The sequence below is a fragment of the Nyctibius grandis genome, chromosome 2 (genome assembly GCF_013368605.1).
Source record: "Nyctibius grandis isolate bNycGra1 chromosome 2, bNycGra1.pri, whole genome shotgun sequence".
In the NCBI taxonomy this organism is placed as follows: domain Eukaryota; kingdom Metazoa; phylum Chordata; class Aves; order Nyctibiiformes; family Nyctibiidae; genus Nyctibius; species Nyctibius grandis.
This window is the reverse complement of record NC_090659.1, coordinates 51,554,478-51,568,093: the sequence shown is the minus strand read 5'-3', so window position 1 is coordinate 51,568,093 and position 13,616 is coordinate 51,554,478. Positions and strand designations below refer to the sequence as shown.

Here is a 13,616-nt window from a genome sequence, read left to right as displayed (position 1 = left end):
ACAAGTACTTTGTGTCATTTTCACGAAGACAGAACTTTTACATGTTTTCCATCGCTCTTTATGGCAGCAATATTCTTTGCCACAGATGCCGATAAATGATAATCAGGTAGTCTTCTCCACATAATTTTTTGAAGTCATGTATTCTATACCAATCTTTAAATTACACTGTAAATCTGTCTTTAAGCTTTAGTCAGTGAGAAGGAACTGAACAGCAACTAGGCTTACACTGCCTCATATACTTCTACAATGAGTGTGCTCTAAGTTTCTGCCTAAAAGAATGGCAAACTTGTATTTAGATTTAATTATTCATCTTCCTGTGTTTTTTTCAAATTTGCTTCTAATAATATTGAAGCTAAGATGCATACTTAACATTTCTACAGGATATCACCTTTTAGATGAGAGGAGGACAGTCTTTATTTAAGTAAAATATTTCTCTGTGGTTTGGGTTTTTTTTGTGCATTTAACAAAGGAAGAGCTTCCTTATTTGCACCCCACATGTTATTCAAGCGGACATCTGTTAGAAGGGTCTGCTATGAGCAAGCTGCACTGAATTCTGTAGGTATTTTAGGTATAAGCAGATTTACATGCTTTTATGTAAAAATCTGTAATTTTAATTTCTGTAATTTAAATCTGTAAAAGCATTTGTTGATGTTCTGTTAACAGCTTTCCCAAATATTTATACATTTTTAGAAGCAAATTATGGTTTTGGCAGAAAACTTTTTTCTGTAATGTAATACCCAAGCTAGCTCAGGATCTAAAAGAAACTTGACTGAACAATGTGAGGCTCCATACACTCAGATTCTGCTATAGGAGGAATACGTACTAACAAGAAAAAATGCACTGGCTGTGCAGTAGGCTTCCTAAAGCTTTGGTGGCCTTATGGCACAGTATGCTCATCTTTCCTTCTGCTTTATAACCATGTTGTGATATGGAATATAATACGGAATTCGGTACAGGGAAGGAGTGGTGAGAGTTAGTCCCATACTGCTGTTTGTGTACTGTGTGCTAGGAAAGCAACAGCAAGATACTTTACACCCAGGATTTCCAGAAAATGTTTATAGAGGTATATACATAGCAAATCTGGAATTGCGGGAACACAAACAGAATGCAGAAGAATAACTGAAGAGATTAATAATACAGACAACTTCCATCAAAACCTCTCAGTTACCATAAGCCAAGTAGCTTTTCATAGATACTTGTAGTTCTTCTCTGTAAATCTGGAATCTGGTCACAAACTTCAAATTTTCTTCTTAAAGGTAAAAGATACAGTTTTCTAACACTGCTATGGAGTCTCATTTAGCAGAACTTCAAGGCAAACATTGGCATGTATCTACATGGTTTTACTCAGATTTTACCTGTGAGAAAAATGATGCTGTACATCTGCTTAGCAGTTATATTCATTCTGTCACTTGTGCAGCTGTCATTGTATACAGCAACTTTTAGGCACTAAGGGGTCATTTCAGTTGTTTCAAGTCGGTAATTGATGGTTAAGTAGCAGTTACAGCAAGCAAAAATGTGAATCTAAAGCTTATTTCATTATCAAATCTATGACAAGAGTCTGACAGTATGCAAACATACGTAATACCATTAAAGTAAATTAGTAACATGTATCCTAGAACTATTTAAAGAAAGAAATTAATTGCTTACTGCTTTGTACCAGGCACCAATTTAGTATTCATATCAACATGTTGCCTATATAATTTGAACTCAGAATTTGAGTTTCCTTATCACTAAGTAGTTGTAGAGGAAATGTTATATATGATTTGTGATGAGAACACTGAACATTGTGAAAAGATAAAACTGAGCATTCATATTTACTGAACTACTTAGTCTTAATCGATTTTTTTACATTTTGTTGCTGCAGAGTGTAACTGCCAAGTTCTTCAGTATGTTTGCATACACAGATTAAAATGATTTTTTTTCTAAAATTTAAGAACTGTAGAACTAATTTTTGATTAAAATGAACTCTTGTTATCTACTCCTCAGAAAAATCTAAAAGCTTTTTTATATTTGTAGCTAGATAAGTCTGTGCTGGAAGCTCTGCCACCAGATCTCCGAGAACAAGTAGAGCAAATATACACCATTCAACAAGGAGAGAGTTACGGAGATAGCAAAAAAGAGCCAATAAATGGATGTAACACTGCACTTCTGTCACAGCCAGTTGGAACAGTGCTTTTACAACTACCAGAGCTCCAAGAACCAAATACCAATACGGGAATTAATGTAATAGCCTTGCCAGCTTTCTCACAGGTAGGATGTTTGCAGAGTAACAATAAACATCACCTTTCCACCTACAGGAAGAGTTAATAGCTTTTTCTTGAGACAGTATTACTAGAATCTGTGACTTTCCAAAATTATTTGTAGCCCTTTAATATCTTTTAAAAGTCTGCTTTCAAATGTTACTTGATCTATCACAAACATAGTATGATAGTATTTATTAAAGATTTATAGTCATCAGTATGCCTATGTTTTTGCTGTTGTTTAATGTAAAACCTCCTCATTTATACTTTGCTTTGCAATCCAGTGTGTAAATAGCCTTTTTTCTGCATTGCAGCTGAGTTACACTGCACCATAAGTCTGAAGCAGTCCTAAAATCTGCTTAGCTAGTCACAGGAGACTCGCTCTGTTTAAGTGGATGTTTTGATGGTGTAAAGCCATTCTCTACTAGCTTCTGTAGATGTGATTGTTTATATCACATTCCTGGGAGAAAGGCAGGCATGACTAAGATCGTGCATGTCTCTGTAATTTTTAAGTGAGCTCATATACAGCATGTCCAGGATGAAGAAAGTGCAAAGTTGTTTCTCAAAATAGGGGCCTGAATGGGGAGCAGGTAGCAGTTATGATGCTTCTAATGATATTCCACACTTCAATCCAAGAGGGTGCTGAAGAAATGTAAAAAAAAAATAAAAAATCAAAGATTGGTTTACCCAGAGATATCTTGCATGTGCATCATTTAAAATAGAGCAGTATTTTTATTTTTCTATTTGCTGTGCCGTTGCTCCATTGCTGTTCTCAAACGAAGTGATACCACCTAATCAGATTTATAGAGAGTTATTTGTTGCTGTTTCTAAGGCATAATGGTGCTTAGCTGACAAAGAATCCAGAGAAAATTAGATAAAATTCCTGATCCGTTTTCAATGAATAGTAATTAATGCGTAATTGTTATTTAGAAGGTGTGTAGTCTATTCTACTACTAAAAATTTCTTCACTTTGATTCAAATTCATTGGTTCACAAACATTTGTGTCAGTTTTCATTCCTGAACTGCAAAGTTGGGTTTCCCCTGTGGAGATATTGTGCGAATAGTATATGAACTCTCCATACCTAAGCTGTTTTAAATTATGTAGTTACATTCATTCATAGGCCAGAGTTTATCTTGGGCTTGTGTGTTAAATCACGCTGTGCTTTAAAGTACATCCCTCCACACGTGTTTTACCACTGAGTACTCTTTTTCAGGGTAAATTTTAGCAGCATGTGGCTTTCTATAAAAATTACATTTAGTTTGTATTTGTGCTTTATCTATCTATTAATTAGGTAGATGAGAATTGATTGGGTTTTTTTAATAACAGTATTACTTCTTGAAATTGTCTTAGAAATACCTAATTTACACATGCAAATGCACTGGTCTTCCTGTCTCTATCTCCTAGTGTACTTTGTGACCCTGTTATAAGATCAAAAAACATCAGCTTAGCAGAGCAGCCTATTTGTTTGCAGATGTAGTTCAAGAAGAATTGGGTACTTCCTATTTATTTTTCAGGGATATCCATACTATCTATTTTAGAATGCCTTGTGCTTGTACTCCAGATTTTCTCCTGAAAGCTATTCAGCTTGCTTTATTGGCAAAAAGAGAACTAAAATTTACATTTCATTTTCTGAGTTAGGTCCAAGTTTAATACCTAGAATAGTACGGTTGAATAGCTTCCTTAGGCTTGGTGAAAAAAATGCTAAAACCAGTTCACTAATACGGGAGGATTTTTTTCTGTGTTAAATCAAATATGATCTTAATGCAAAAACATCGTTTTTGTCTAAATGTAGTTTGACACAATTTTTTTTATTGCTAAAGTCTCTGTGGGAGTGTATATTATGTGAGTGCACACAAACATTTAAGATTACTTTCTTTCAAATGATGCAGTGAATTAAGTGGTAATAGGTTTCAGGTATAGAAAGGTTGCAAGCCACTCCAGATTGAGTACTTCAGCTACATCAACTCAGCAAGTATAAATGATGCCATGCCATCTTTTTGTAGCTTAATGAGGTTTGGTTTTCAACCCTTCATTTCTTTTGTCTGAACTGTGTTTTTATGACCAGGTGCCAAGTTAATTGTCTGATAGTGATTTATTCACTAGAAAACATGGAAAATGTCCTTTGTTGGGTAAGGTTCTCCCATAAAAAGAATCCAGATAGGTTGCATGCATTTCCATCAGCTGCTGAAGTAATCTTAAAATTTAGAAGAATCTCTGTAGCAGCTGAATCCGGTAAAAGCATAGGATGCAAGAAGTAAAGATTACAGATGCCTAGAAATGAATGGCATTTGTAGTAGTGGAGTTAATTACTGGCGGCAAATCTGTACCTCATCCTTACGTTGTCTTATCATGGTATGGATTCCTTCTAAAGAAATTTATACAGCACATCAAAAACACTGATAGCTGTATGCTGAGGTAATACATGAATTTATAAAATCAAGGTTCTCCATAATGTGAATGTGATACAGCTGTGTGAAAGCTGTTTTAGGACACTCTGGCTGTACAGTAAATTACCCCAAACTCCAATTAATTAGTGTAGAATTTATATGAACTTGACTGATGGTTCTTCTAACTGAATTTTCACGTTACACTTTCAGAGGGCAATGATAGGGGGAATAACAAAAACACGTCCAGTTCCCCGTACTGCATTATTTCTGCATGAACGTGGTGTACACAAAAAACAGCGTTAATTCAGGGCCTCCCAAATTCCTGACTCTCGAGTGCTTAACCAGAGAATACTAACCTTTTTAAAATAGTTTTATTAAATAAAATTTATATTTAAAAAATAACTTAAGCCTCTGGATTTAATTGGCTACACTCCACTACAATGCTTTGTTCTGTGCAATGTATGCAGTAATTGAGGTCAGGGTTGTTCCCATTTCCTCCTTTAATTAGTGCATATTTTGTGTGGTGAAAAATTTGTGTTGGCACATGGAATTCTAAAACAGAAAAAATGTTGTGCTAAATTGATGAGTTTTACCTGTGGGATCGTGTTCATGTTTATTATCTATATAATTTAGACATCATATGCGTGAATAGCACAACCTACCTTCCTGACGTAACATACATATTTTGGTTCAAAATAAAGATCAAATCTTTATTGAAAATAAGAGGTAACTTTTAATGTATATGCATACTGACATATAATAAATACAGTATCATCTCAGATAATGGTAGAAATTGTATTGTGCCCTTAGAATAGTAATAGTAGTTTAGAGTAAACTTTTTTTGTTTGTGCACATCTCCGAATTTTACCACTGAAATGAAGGGCACTCTCCCACTGGGCAGATTTAATCCTCTAAATGATAGGTTTGCTTTTTTGAATTAGATTTTGCAGATGATGAGCTGAAAACACTGCCCAATAATATTGGGAAGCTCAGAATACGTGACTAGTCTATCACTAATTTGCTCCTTCAGAGGAAAGATAACTGATAATACATTAAATTTTGTTCTGTCCATGTGAGTGTGTATGGCAATTGGCAACAAATTATTTCCTGTCTAGAGTTCAAGCCCCTAGGACGGTTGGAAGGGACTGCATTTTTATGGGTCGAACGAGGGGTGAACGACTGTGGGAGAAAGAAATTAAAACGCTTTTGTGCTAGTTCAAAATATGGAGTAGCTGTACTTGCGTTTCTCATCCTTAAAGAAGCAAGACTATGTCCAAGCGTATTTTGTTTGAGGAGTGTAGCAGCTTCCAGGCAATAGAAGTATCAAAAGAAAAGGAGGAACAAAAGTCTGATTGTCACGGTGCCTGAGTTTGGAAATTTGAAGGAGGTGTTCTCGTGTGTTAGGCTTAATTGTGCTGTTAATATAGCTGTACTATGTATCAGTAGGTGAATAAAGACAGTGGTGGATAAAAGGTGGTTAGTGTATTATAGGCCCATAAATAGTAATTTTATAAAATAATAAATGTAGAGTAATATTAAATGGAAAACTTTATGTTTTTTACAAGCTGAAGTACATGAAGAAAATGTACAACATATTTTACAGTATTTCAGTTATATCTCATTTATTTTTGCTTGGCATAAAATGTAAATACCTTTCTCATGTGAGTGACCTAGAGGAAAGCAAGCAGTGTTGCTCGCTGGTAAATAATCAAATGAATCTTTTGTTACTGTTCAGGTGGACCCTGAGGTTTTTGCTGCACTACCTGCTGAGTTGCAAGCAGAGCTGAAAGATGCATATGATCAAAGGCAAAAGCAGTCAGAGCAGCAACCTGGCAACACTTTTGGTGAGTATATATAGTTGTACAGTAATTTTGTATAGGAGTTGTTTACTATTCAAAGAGTTATGCAACCCTAAATAACAAACTGGAAAATGTAACTAAAGCTTCTCTGAAGATCCTGTGTTAAATCGAATTTCTGTATTTATTTTTGACAGACTGTCAGTTACAACCAGCTGTGGTCTCATTTTGCAAACAGATGCCTAGCTTTACTTAAATGGGTAATTAATTCAATTCATGGGGACTGTGACACTAAACTTACCCATGTCCATATGTTTGCAGAGTGGAATCTAAACTTGATATGCCTTGTGATGTAAAGTATTGCATCTTCAGAACCTAAGTTAGTTAAACTATGTTCAGATAGCATTCTCATGGTTCCCTGAAACCCATAGCACTTGGTATGGGTTTCAGGCAACTAGGGATATGATACATCTCACCATATGTCTGATAGTCAGATGGTTTCACTCTGAGCTCATCACCCAGGTCTCCTTTTTATAATCAGTAGAAATAAGATTAATTCCCTATGAACATGCTTTCTCATAAGTTGGAAATGTCACTGGGTTCATTGCCAGTTAAATACTGCATTATTATAATGAAACCTTGATTTCATAGTCAGTGGACTAATGCAGATCCGTTAGCATGATGGAACGAGAGCGGTTTCCTTGATGAACCACAATAAAAGCAGTTGGGGGGGCTTTTCACTGCTGGTTTCGCTGATAACCACTGGTGGGAAGTCTTAGCTGGTATCTAGGTGGGACAGTGCTCTGACTGAGGCAAAGCAATTTATCCAGTAGGCTTCAGATTTCACCAGCTGCTCATATTCAAGCACTGAAATGCTTGTTATTAAAAGGCTTATGAATAGTTGAGTATCCTCTGAGTACACTAATGTCTAGCAGTGCTTTTCAAAGAGATATAACATGGCCCATATCTGGAATGGCATGTGAGTGTTAAAGTCACTTTATCTAGGTTATGTTCTCCCAATTGATCCATAGATTTTTATGGAGAATACAGAGTCCCCCTTTCAATGGAAAAGTGTTAAATTTTAAATGTATCAACCACTGACTATTCCTGTGTTTTTCAGTATCAAAAAATCCTTTCCTACACCTGAAGCATGCAACAATGAAAAATAAGAAAAAGATCAGGAAAAAAAATCCAGTCAGTCCTGTAAAAAAGATTCAGAGTCCTTTGAAAAACAAACTCATTGGTAGCCCTGCAAAAAACATGCAGGCTACATCTGGAAGCCCACAGAAGCTAATAGATGGTTTCTTGAAACAGGAAGGAGCAGCAGCTCAGGTAATTTTAACACTAACAGTTTTCAGTAAAGCCATATCTGTTTCTTTAGACTTAGTCCATGTTCACAAATGCAGCTTGTTTTCTTTACTGCATTCTTTACTAGACGCTAATCTATGTGTATATATGGTGTTACCATATTTGTCAGACTGAGCATTGTCAACCTTTGTTTGGAACAGCCAGAAGCAGTTCTATCGACTTCAGATTCCTCAGGCCCTTCAGCTCTGCAGACTGAACAGCAGCCTGGTTCATTTAGGCCACAAGCACCCAACCTAGCTGGAGCTGTGGAATTCAATGATGTAAAGACGTTGTTGAAAGAATGGATTACAACTATTTCAGGTACAGGATGTCACGCTAGTGGTAATCTTGCATGCACCACAAGGAGAACTATTTTTTTAGTAGGCTTTTTGTACTTTCTTCCTTCTTCCTTCACTTCTTCCTTTCACTGGTTATTTTTCACAGTAATCTTGCAGTCTTGCTGCCTTACAATCTTGGGAGTAACTTGATTCTTCCTACTCAGTTGTTATTCTGTGTTTTTGCCAGCTCCTGTTTGTGGCTTAACCTGCTCTCTCTTCAACCCATTTGTCAGGCCCTTTTCTTATGCCTTGATGTCACTTGCGTGGGAGGTTTTCCTTGTTTTGTCCAACAGGATACAAGCACTAGGATGAAAGCTATTGAACGGAAATTCCTCTTTTATGAAGATGTTCTTTTTAGAGGCAAAGAAATGCATTTTTTTTCAAAATAACTGCTGGAAAGAACTCTAGAATAAAGTGCAGAAGTGTAATACCATTGCTAAATCCTGATTTGAATTTTAACATTATGTCAAACAATTAGCAATGCCTTAATTTGTTGGGAAATCTGACCTGCAAGATGCTTTGTGCCCTGGCCATTACTGTTCTTCTAAGAGTTTCAAAACAGCCATTCCATTCTAAATCCCTACTTCTTTTCCCTTTCATTAATAATAGCTTGGCTGTCATTTGTTCTTACTGAAGAAAAAGAAGAGGTCTACGAGACAGATATTTCAGGACCTTGCAGTCCTTTTATGTACACAACTTCTGATGTTGGGGGGAGGTACGGGAATACAGCAATTGTCAGATTGGCCCCTGATGCGCTAACACTGCAGAATTTCTTTCTATTACATTCCAATTATTCTATATTCTAAGAATATATTCTATATTCTAAGTATACGTAGAGAAAAGTTCTCCCTTTATTTTTTATTACAGATCCTATGGAAGAAGACATTCTACAGGTTGTGAAGTATTGTACTGATCTAATAGAAGAAAAAGATTTGGAAAAGTTAGATCTGGTTGTTAAGTACATGAAAAGGTAGCTTAATTGCTAATATTTGTGACATTTAGACTATTTTTGTTAGAATTTATGCAGTAGATGCTTCAGTGTGAGGCCACAAGCCCATTAGACATTCCATTGATGAGTGTAAATATTTTAAGCTTAAATTTTATTCAAAAACTGGGGAGGGGGGGGCAGGGCGGGGGGGGGGGGGGGGGAGAAGTTCAGCTGTTAAAATAGGTCATTTTTGAAAAGTACAGAGATAACAGCAATGCTGAGTACAAATACCACATTAGTCTGTCAACCAGTAATTTTATCGTGTCGTAAGCCAGTGCTGCTCAGTACAGCAGAATGATAGCCTTAATCCAGCCCCAGAGGTGATAAACAGCACAACAGGGAGCATGTACAGCAAGTGAGGTGTTCCATAACACAATTCTGAGAACAAGCACAACAACTGTGAGAGCAAATAAATCAACACTGTGACCAGTGACTATTAAACTAGTATAATGAATGCTTACAACAGATTTGTTTTAACACACTCTGGTCAGATCTGTCATTATCTCAACACTTGGTGCCCCACGTTGGGCACCAAAAAGGAGTGTTGTGGTTTAACCCATCAGGCAGCTCAGCACCAAAGCCTGGTAAGAGGCGTAGGACAAGGAATCAGGAGTTGAATGTCCGTATGATACTGATGTTAGGTCTTCCAAAACTGTAAGTGTAGGAGCCCTCTGCTCTCCTGTAATAGTGATCTAGAAGGGGATTTTGAGAGTACAGAACTGCTTTGTTTTCCTTGGGCATTTGCTTCTAGTAGCAGCTGAATAATAGAGGTAACTCATAGCTCTCTGTGGGCTTCCATGATTTGGTTCCATTTTTAGCAGTAAATACAATATAGTGCCCCCAAAACCTATTATTTAAATGTCTTAATCACCCTTGGTATTTGTTGGAAGAAAAAAGTAGCATGTGTGTCTTGTGATGAGGAAAGATCAGGATCCAGAAGCTTGCCGTTTCTGCTTCTTCAGTATGAAGTTGGTAGAAGGTCACCGCTTTGATGGCAGGCTTACAACCACTGCAAAATGCTAACATTTACTAGCCGGTGTGGCACTGCTCACATCAAAGGTTTCACCACTGAATAGCAGAGGAATCTGTGGTGTTACGTAAGACTTGGTGTATTTGAAGAGGTAGGGCTTCACCGAGATCAAAGCAAAATACCATTCATAGTGAACTGCTGTGATGTTGTTCTCCAGTATGAAAACCAAAAGTTATTGTAGAAAGGACTGGTTCTGTAATGGTAATTTTCTCCCTCTTCTTCCTTTTCCCCTTCAGGTTAATGCAGTCGTCTGTGGAATCAGTTTGGAATATGGCATTTGACTTCATTCTTGACAATGTTCAGGTAGTTTTACAACAAACTTACGGAAGCACATTAAAAGTTATCTGAACTTGTAGTAAAGAGCTTGATGAGAGCCTGGAGCTCTCTGCTAGCTGTGCCATAAGTGCTTGTGAGGTATTTGCAAAGTGCATGATAGTAATGCCCTGAGTTTTTATAATTTCAAATTTCTTTTTAAACAACAACAAAGTGTTTTGTACATTTCTTTTCAGAAAGTGCCAAATTTGTCAGTATTGCATGTAAATAATTGTGTTAAAATTCTTTTATTGTAGTATAGAATCTATTTACAAAATGTTTGTTTATAAAGTTTTATGGATTTTTACAGTGAAGTGTTTACAGTTGTTTAATAAAGAACTGTATGTATATTTTTGTACTGATTCTATTTTGTGATGCTTCAGTTTGAATGTATCTAACCCCTTTGATTAAAGCTGCAGCTTTGATTCATTTCACATTTTACACAGTGACGCTGCCTCACCACGCGCAGGAGACTGCTCTACATTCACCTGGCTGCTTTTTGTTTCTTCTCCGCTGACTTCATTACAGATTTTAAGCTGAGGGAAGAATATTACTTCATTTTCTGTTTCATCCTTCAAAGACAGAAACCAGCGTGACCCGGCCACTCCTAAAGCACACACACGGTGTTAGCTGGAGCGCAAGCGCTCTCTGAGCTCTGTGTAGTCAGGTGTAGTTACCGCGAGAGATGTGTGCTGGTGGAGGGAAACAAACGGAGATCTTTAAACAGTCACCCAAAAGCAGCACTGTAAAGGAGCTAGGGAGTAGCTGACATGGAGCACTGTTTAGGCCTCTATCGGTCTTCTGCATTGCTCCTACTCGGGACAGAGCCACATTCCACTCTTAAAATACCATCGTTCTCCCCAGCCTGTGACATGCGTTTCCTTTATGCAACGTAACAAAACAGGTTCTAGTGAGTAGCAGAAGTGCAATAAATAGCCCTGTCTGTGTCCATGCTCAGGAGGGGTGTGCTTGCATCTCTACAGTTTGTGTTTGGGGCAAGTCTGCTTTTTCCAGATGTACACCAGCCTCATATAGTCATATTTGCCCCAAGAGGTAGAAGCGAGGCTGTTCAGGTGCCTGGAAAGAATGACAACCACTTGAAGAAGACCCAGGGGGGGAGAAAAATCTCTTTATTTTTTTGAAGAAATGATGGAGCGGGGGGAAGTCAGAAGTACCCCACAGAAGCGTGGGTGGGTGTGGGCCCACCTGACTGTGGAATTGAAAGCTGGAATGCAAACTGGAGTGAGCCCTGGAGCAGGATTTGCACCACCAGCTTAGCTGGAAGCATCTCCACTAGCACAGGAGCTGCTGCGCTCAGGTGAGCTGCAGCTGACAGTACAGCTAGAGCAGGGAACGTGCTGCACTCACTTCACTGGCTGCAGCACAGGTTACAGCAGCGACAGCATTTTTTAGCTTTTGGTTGTGCCCTCAGCTTCCCTTGTAACAGACGCTGGGAGAGGTACCAGCCTGGCAGCCTTCTACAACAAGGTGGTGGATAAGGGAAGGGCAGTAGATGTTCCCTTTGAATTTAGTATGGCTTTTCATAATAGCTCCTGTAATGTCCTCAGACAAGCTGATGACGTACAGGCTAGAGCACGAGAGAGGCACATGTGGATTGGAAACTACCTGGGCGGGCAGGCCCTGGGCATGCTGATCAGTGGCACAAAGTCCTGTTAGAGGTCAGTCCTACACCATCAGTACCAGGTCCAATCCTGTTCAACACCACCTTCATTAATGACCTGGATAATGGGGCAGAGTGTGTCCTTGGCAAGTCTGCTGATGACACAAGATGGCTGTGCTGCATCTAGAGACCAGCAGGCCAGAGAAATGGACTGGGGGTGAACTTCATGAAGGTCAACAAGGAGAAGTGCAAAGTTCTGCACCCAGGGAGGAACCCCCACAGGCACTGGGGGCCAATGGGCTAGAAAGTAGCTCTACAGATAAGGCCTTGTGGGTCGCTTGAGCCAGTAAGGCTCCCCCACAGCAAAGGCAGTCAACAGCCTCCCAGGCTGCATGGGGAAGAATGTCACCAGCAGGTCAATGGAGGAGATAATTGTTCCCCTCTGCTTAGCACTGGTGAGGCACACCTGGAGTGCTGGGTCCAGTTCTGGGCTCCTCAGTACAAGAGAGATTCAGACATACAGAGCGACTCCAACACGGGGCCACAAAGTTGCTTAAGGGAGTGGAGCTTCTCTCGTAATACAAGGAGAGGCTGAGAGAGATGGGGCTGTTCAGCCTGGAGAAGAGAAGGCTGCTGGGGGGTGATTGTGCCCATGTGTATAAACACCTGATGGAGGAGTGAGGAAGACAGAGACTCCTCTGTGGCATCAAGTGAAAGGGCACAAGGCAATGGGCACTAACTGGTACAAAACATTCCTTTTAACCACACCCCACACACACACCCCTTGGAACAAGTTGTCCGTGGGAGTTGTGGATGCTCCATCACTGGAGATGCTCAAAACCCAACCAGGCACAGCCCTGGGCAGCCTGCTCTGACTGCCCCTCCCATGAGCAGGGGAGGGAGGCAGGTTAGACTTGGTGACTGCAGGAGGTCCCTTACAGCCTCAGCCAGGCTGTGGTAAGTTAAGACTGTTTTTTCCAGCTCACGTTAGCTTGTAGGTACCTATGTAACTGCATCTAGTTCTAGATATGTATCTACAGAGAGAGAGGGACCTTATCCAAATCAAGTTGTCAAGGTTTCCACTAGTTTCTAGTTTGGGTCTTTCAGAGCCCCTTGAGTGGTTGCTTTTGAAGCTGCCTTTTTCTTTTTTCCCCCATTTAAGAAAACTGCCCTCACTCTTCCCCATAAAGGAAGATAGTTGCTGAAACTCAAGCGCTTAAGTATGTTAGCAGTAGGTTTCAGGTACAGCACTCTGGTTTTGCGAGTGCTGCTCAAGACATGCTTGAAACTAGCATCTTTTTTTAAAAAAGGACTCAAAGCATTACTTAACTGAGTAAGGCTTTTTGTAATTGTATTTTCATTCTCCCGTAATGATCCCTGCTTCAAGCCCTTGAATCTTATCTTCAACAGCTACCTGCTTCTTTAAAGCCTTTTAGTGAAGGTATATTAAGTTCCACAACAGCAACCTGCAAAAACTTTTCCCAGAGTTTTTACCTGTGGGAAGAACACCCTTCCACATTTTAGGAAACAATCAAGAATACATCAAAACCACAGTG

General features: G+C 39.0%; 1 protein-coding gene across 5 annotated transcripts in view; it reads left to right on the top strand.

Moving 5' to 3' along the window:
• Window positions 1-10,942, top strand: part of REV1 (REV1 DNA directed polymerase) — a 62,304-nt gene extending 51,362 nt beyond the window's left edge. For 3 of the 5 annotated variants that reach the window (XM_068425365.1, XM_068425363.1, XM_068425362.1), the window contains 6 exons: window positions 2,017-2,250; window positions 6,364-6,472; window positions 7,545-7,756; window positions 7,933-8,092; window positions 8,977-9,079; window positions 10,364-10,741. In XM_068425365.1, the coding sequence (XP_068281466.1) occupies window positions 2,017-2,250; window positions 6,364-6,472; window positions 7,545-7,756; window positions 7,933-8,092; window positions 8,977-9,079; window positions 10,364-10,475 (930 nt within the window). In that variant the 3' untranslated portion in view covers window positions 10,476-10,741. Of the gene's footprint in view, window positions 1-2,016; window positions 2,251-6,363; window positions 6,473-7,544; window positions 7,757-7,932; window positions 8,093-8,976; window positions 9,080-10,363; window positions 10,742-10,885 lie in introns of those variants that run through there. The other 2 variants (XM_068425364.1, XM_068425366.1) reach the window with 2 other exon arrangements.
• The last annotated feature ends 2,674 nt before the right edge of the window (window positions 10,943-13,616 follow it).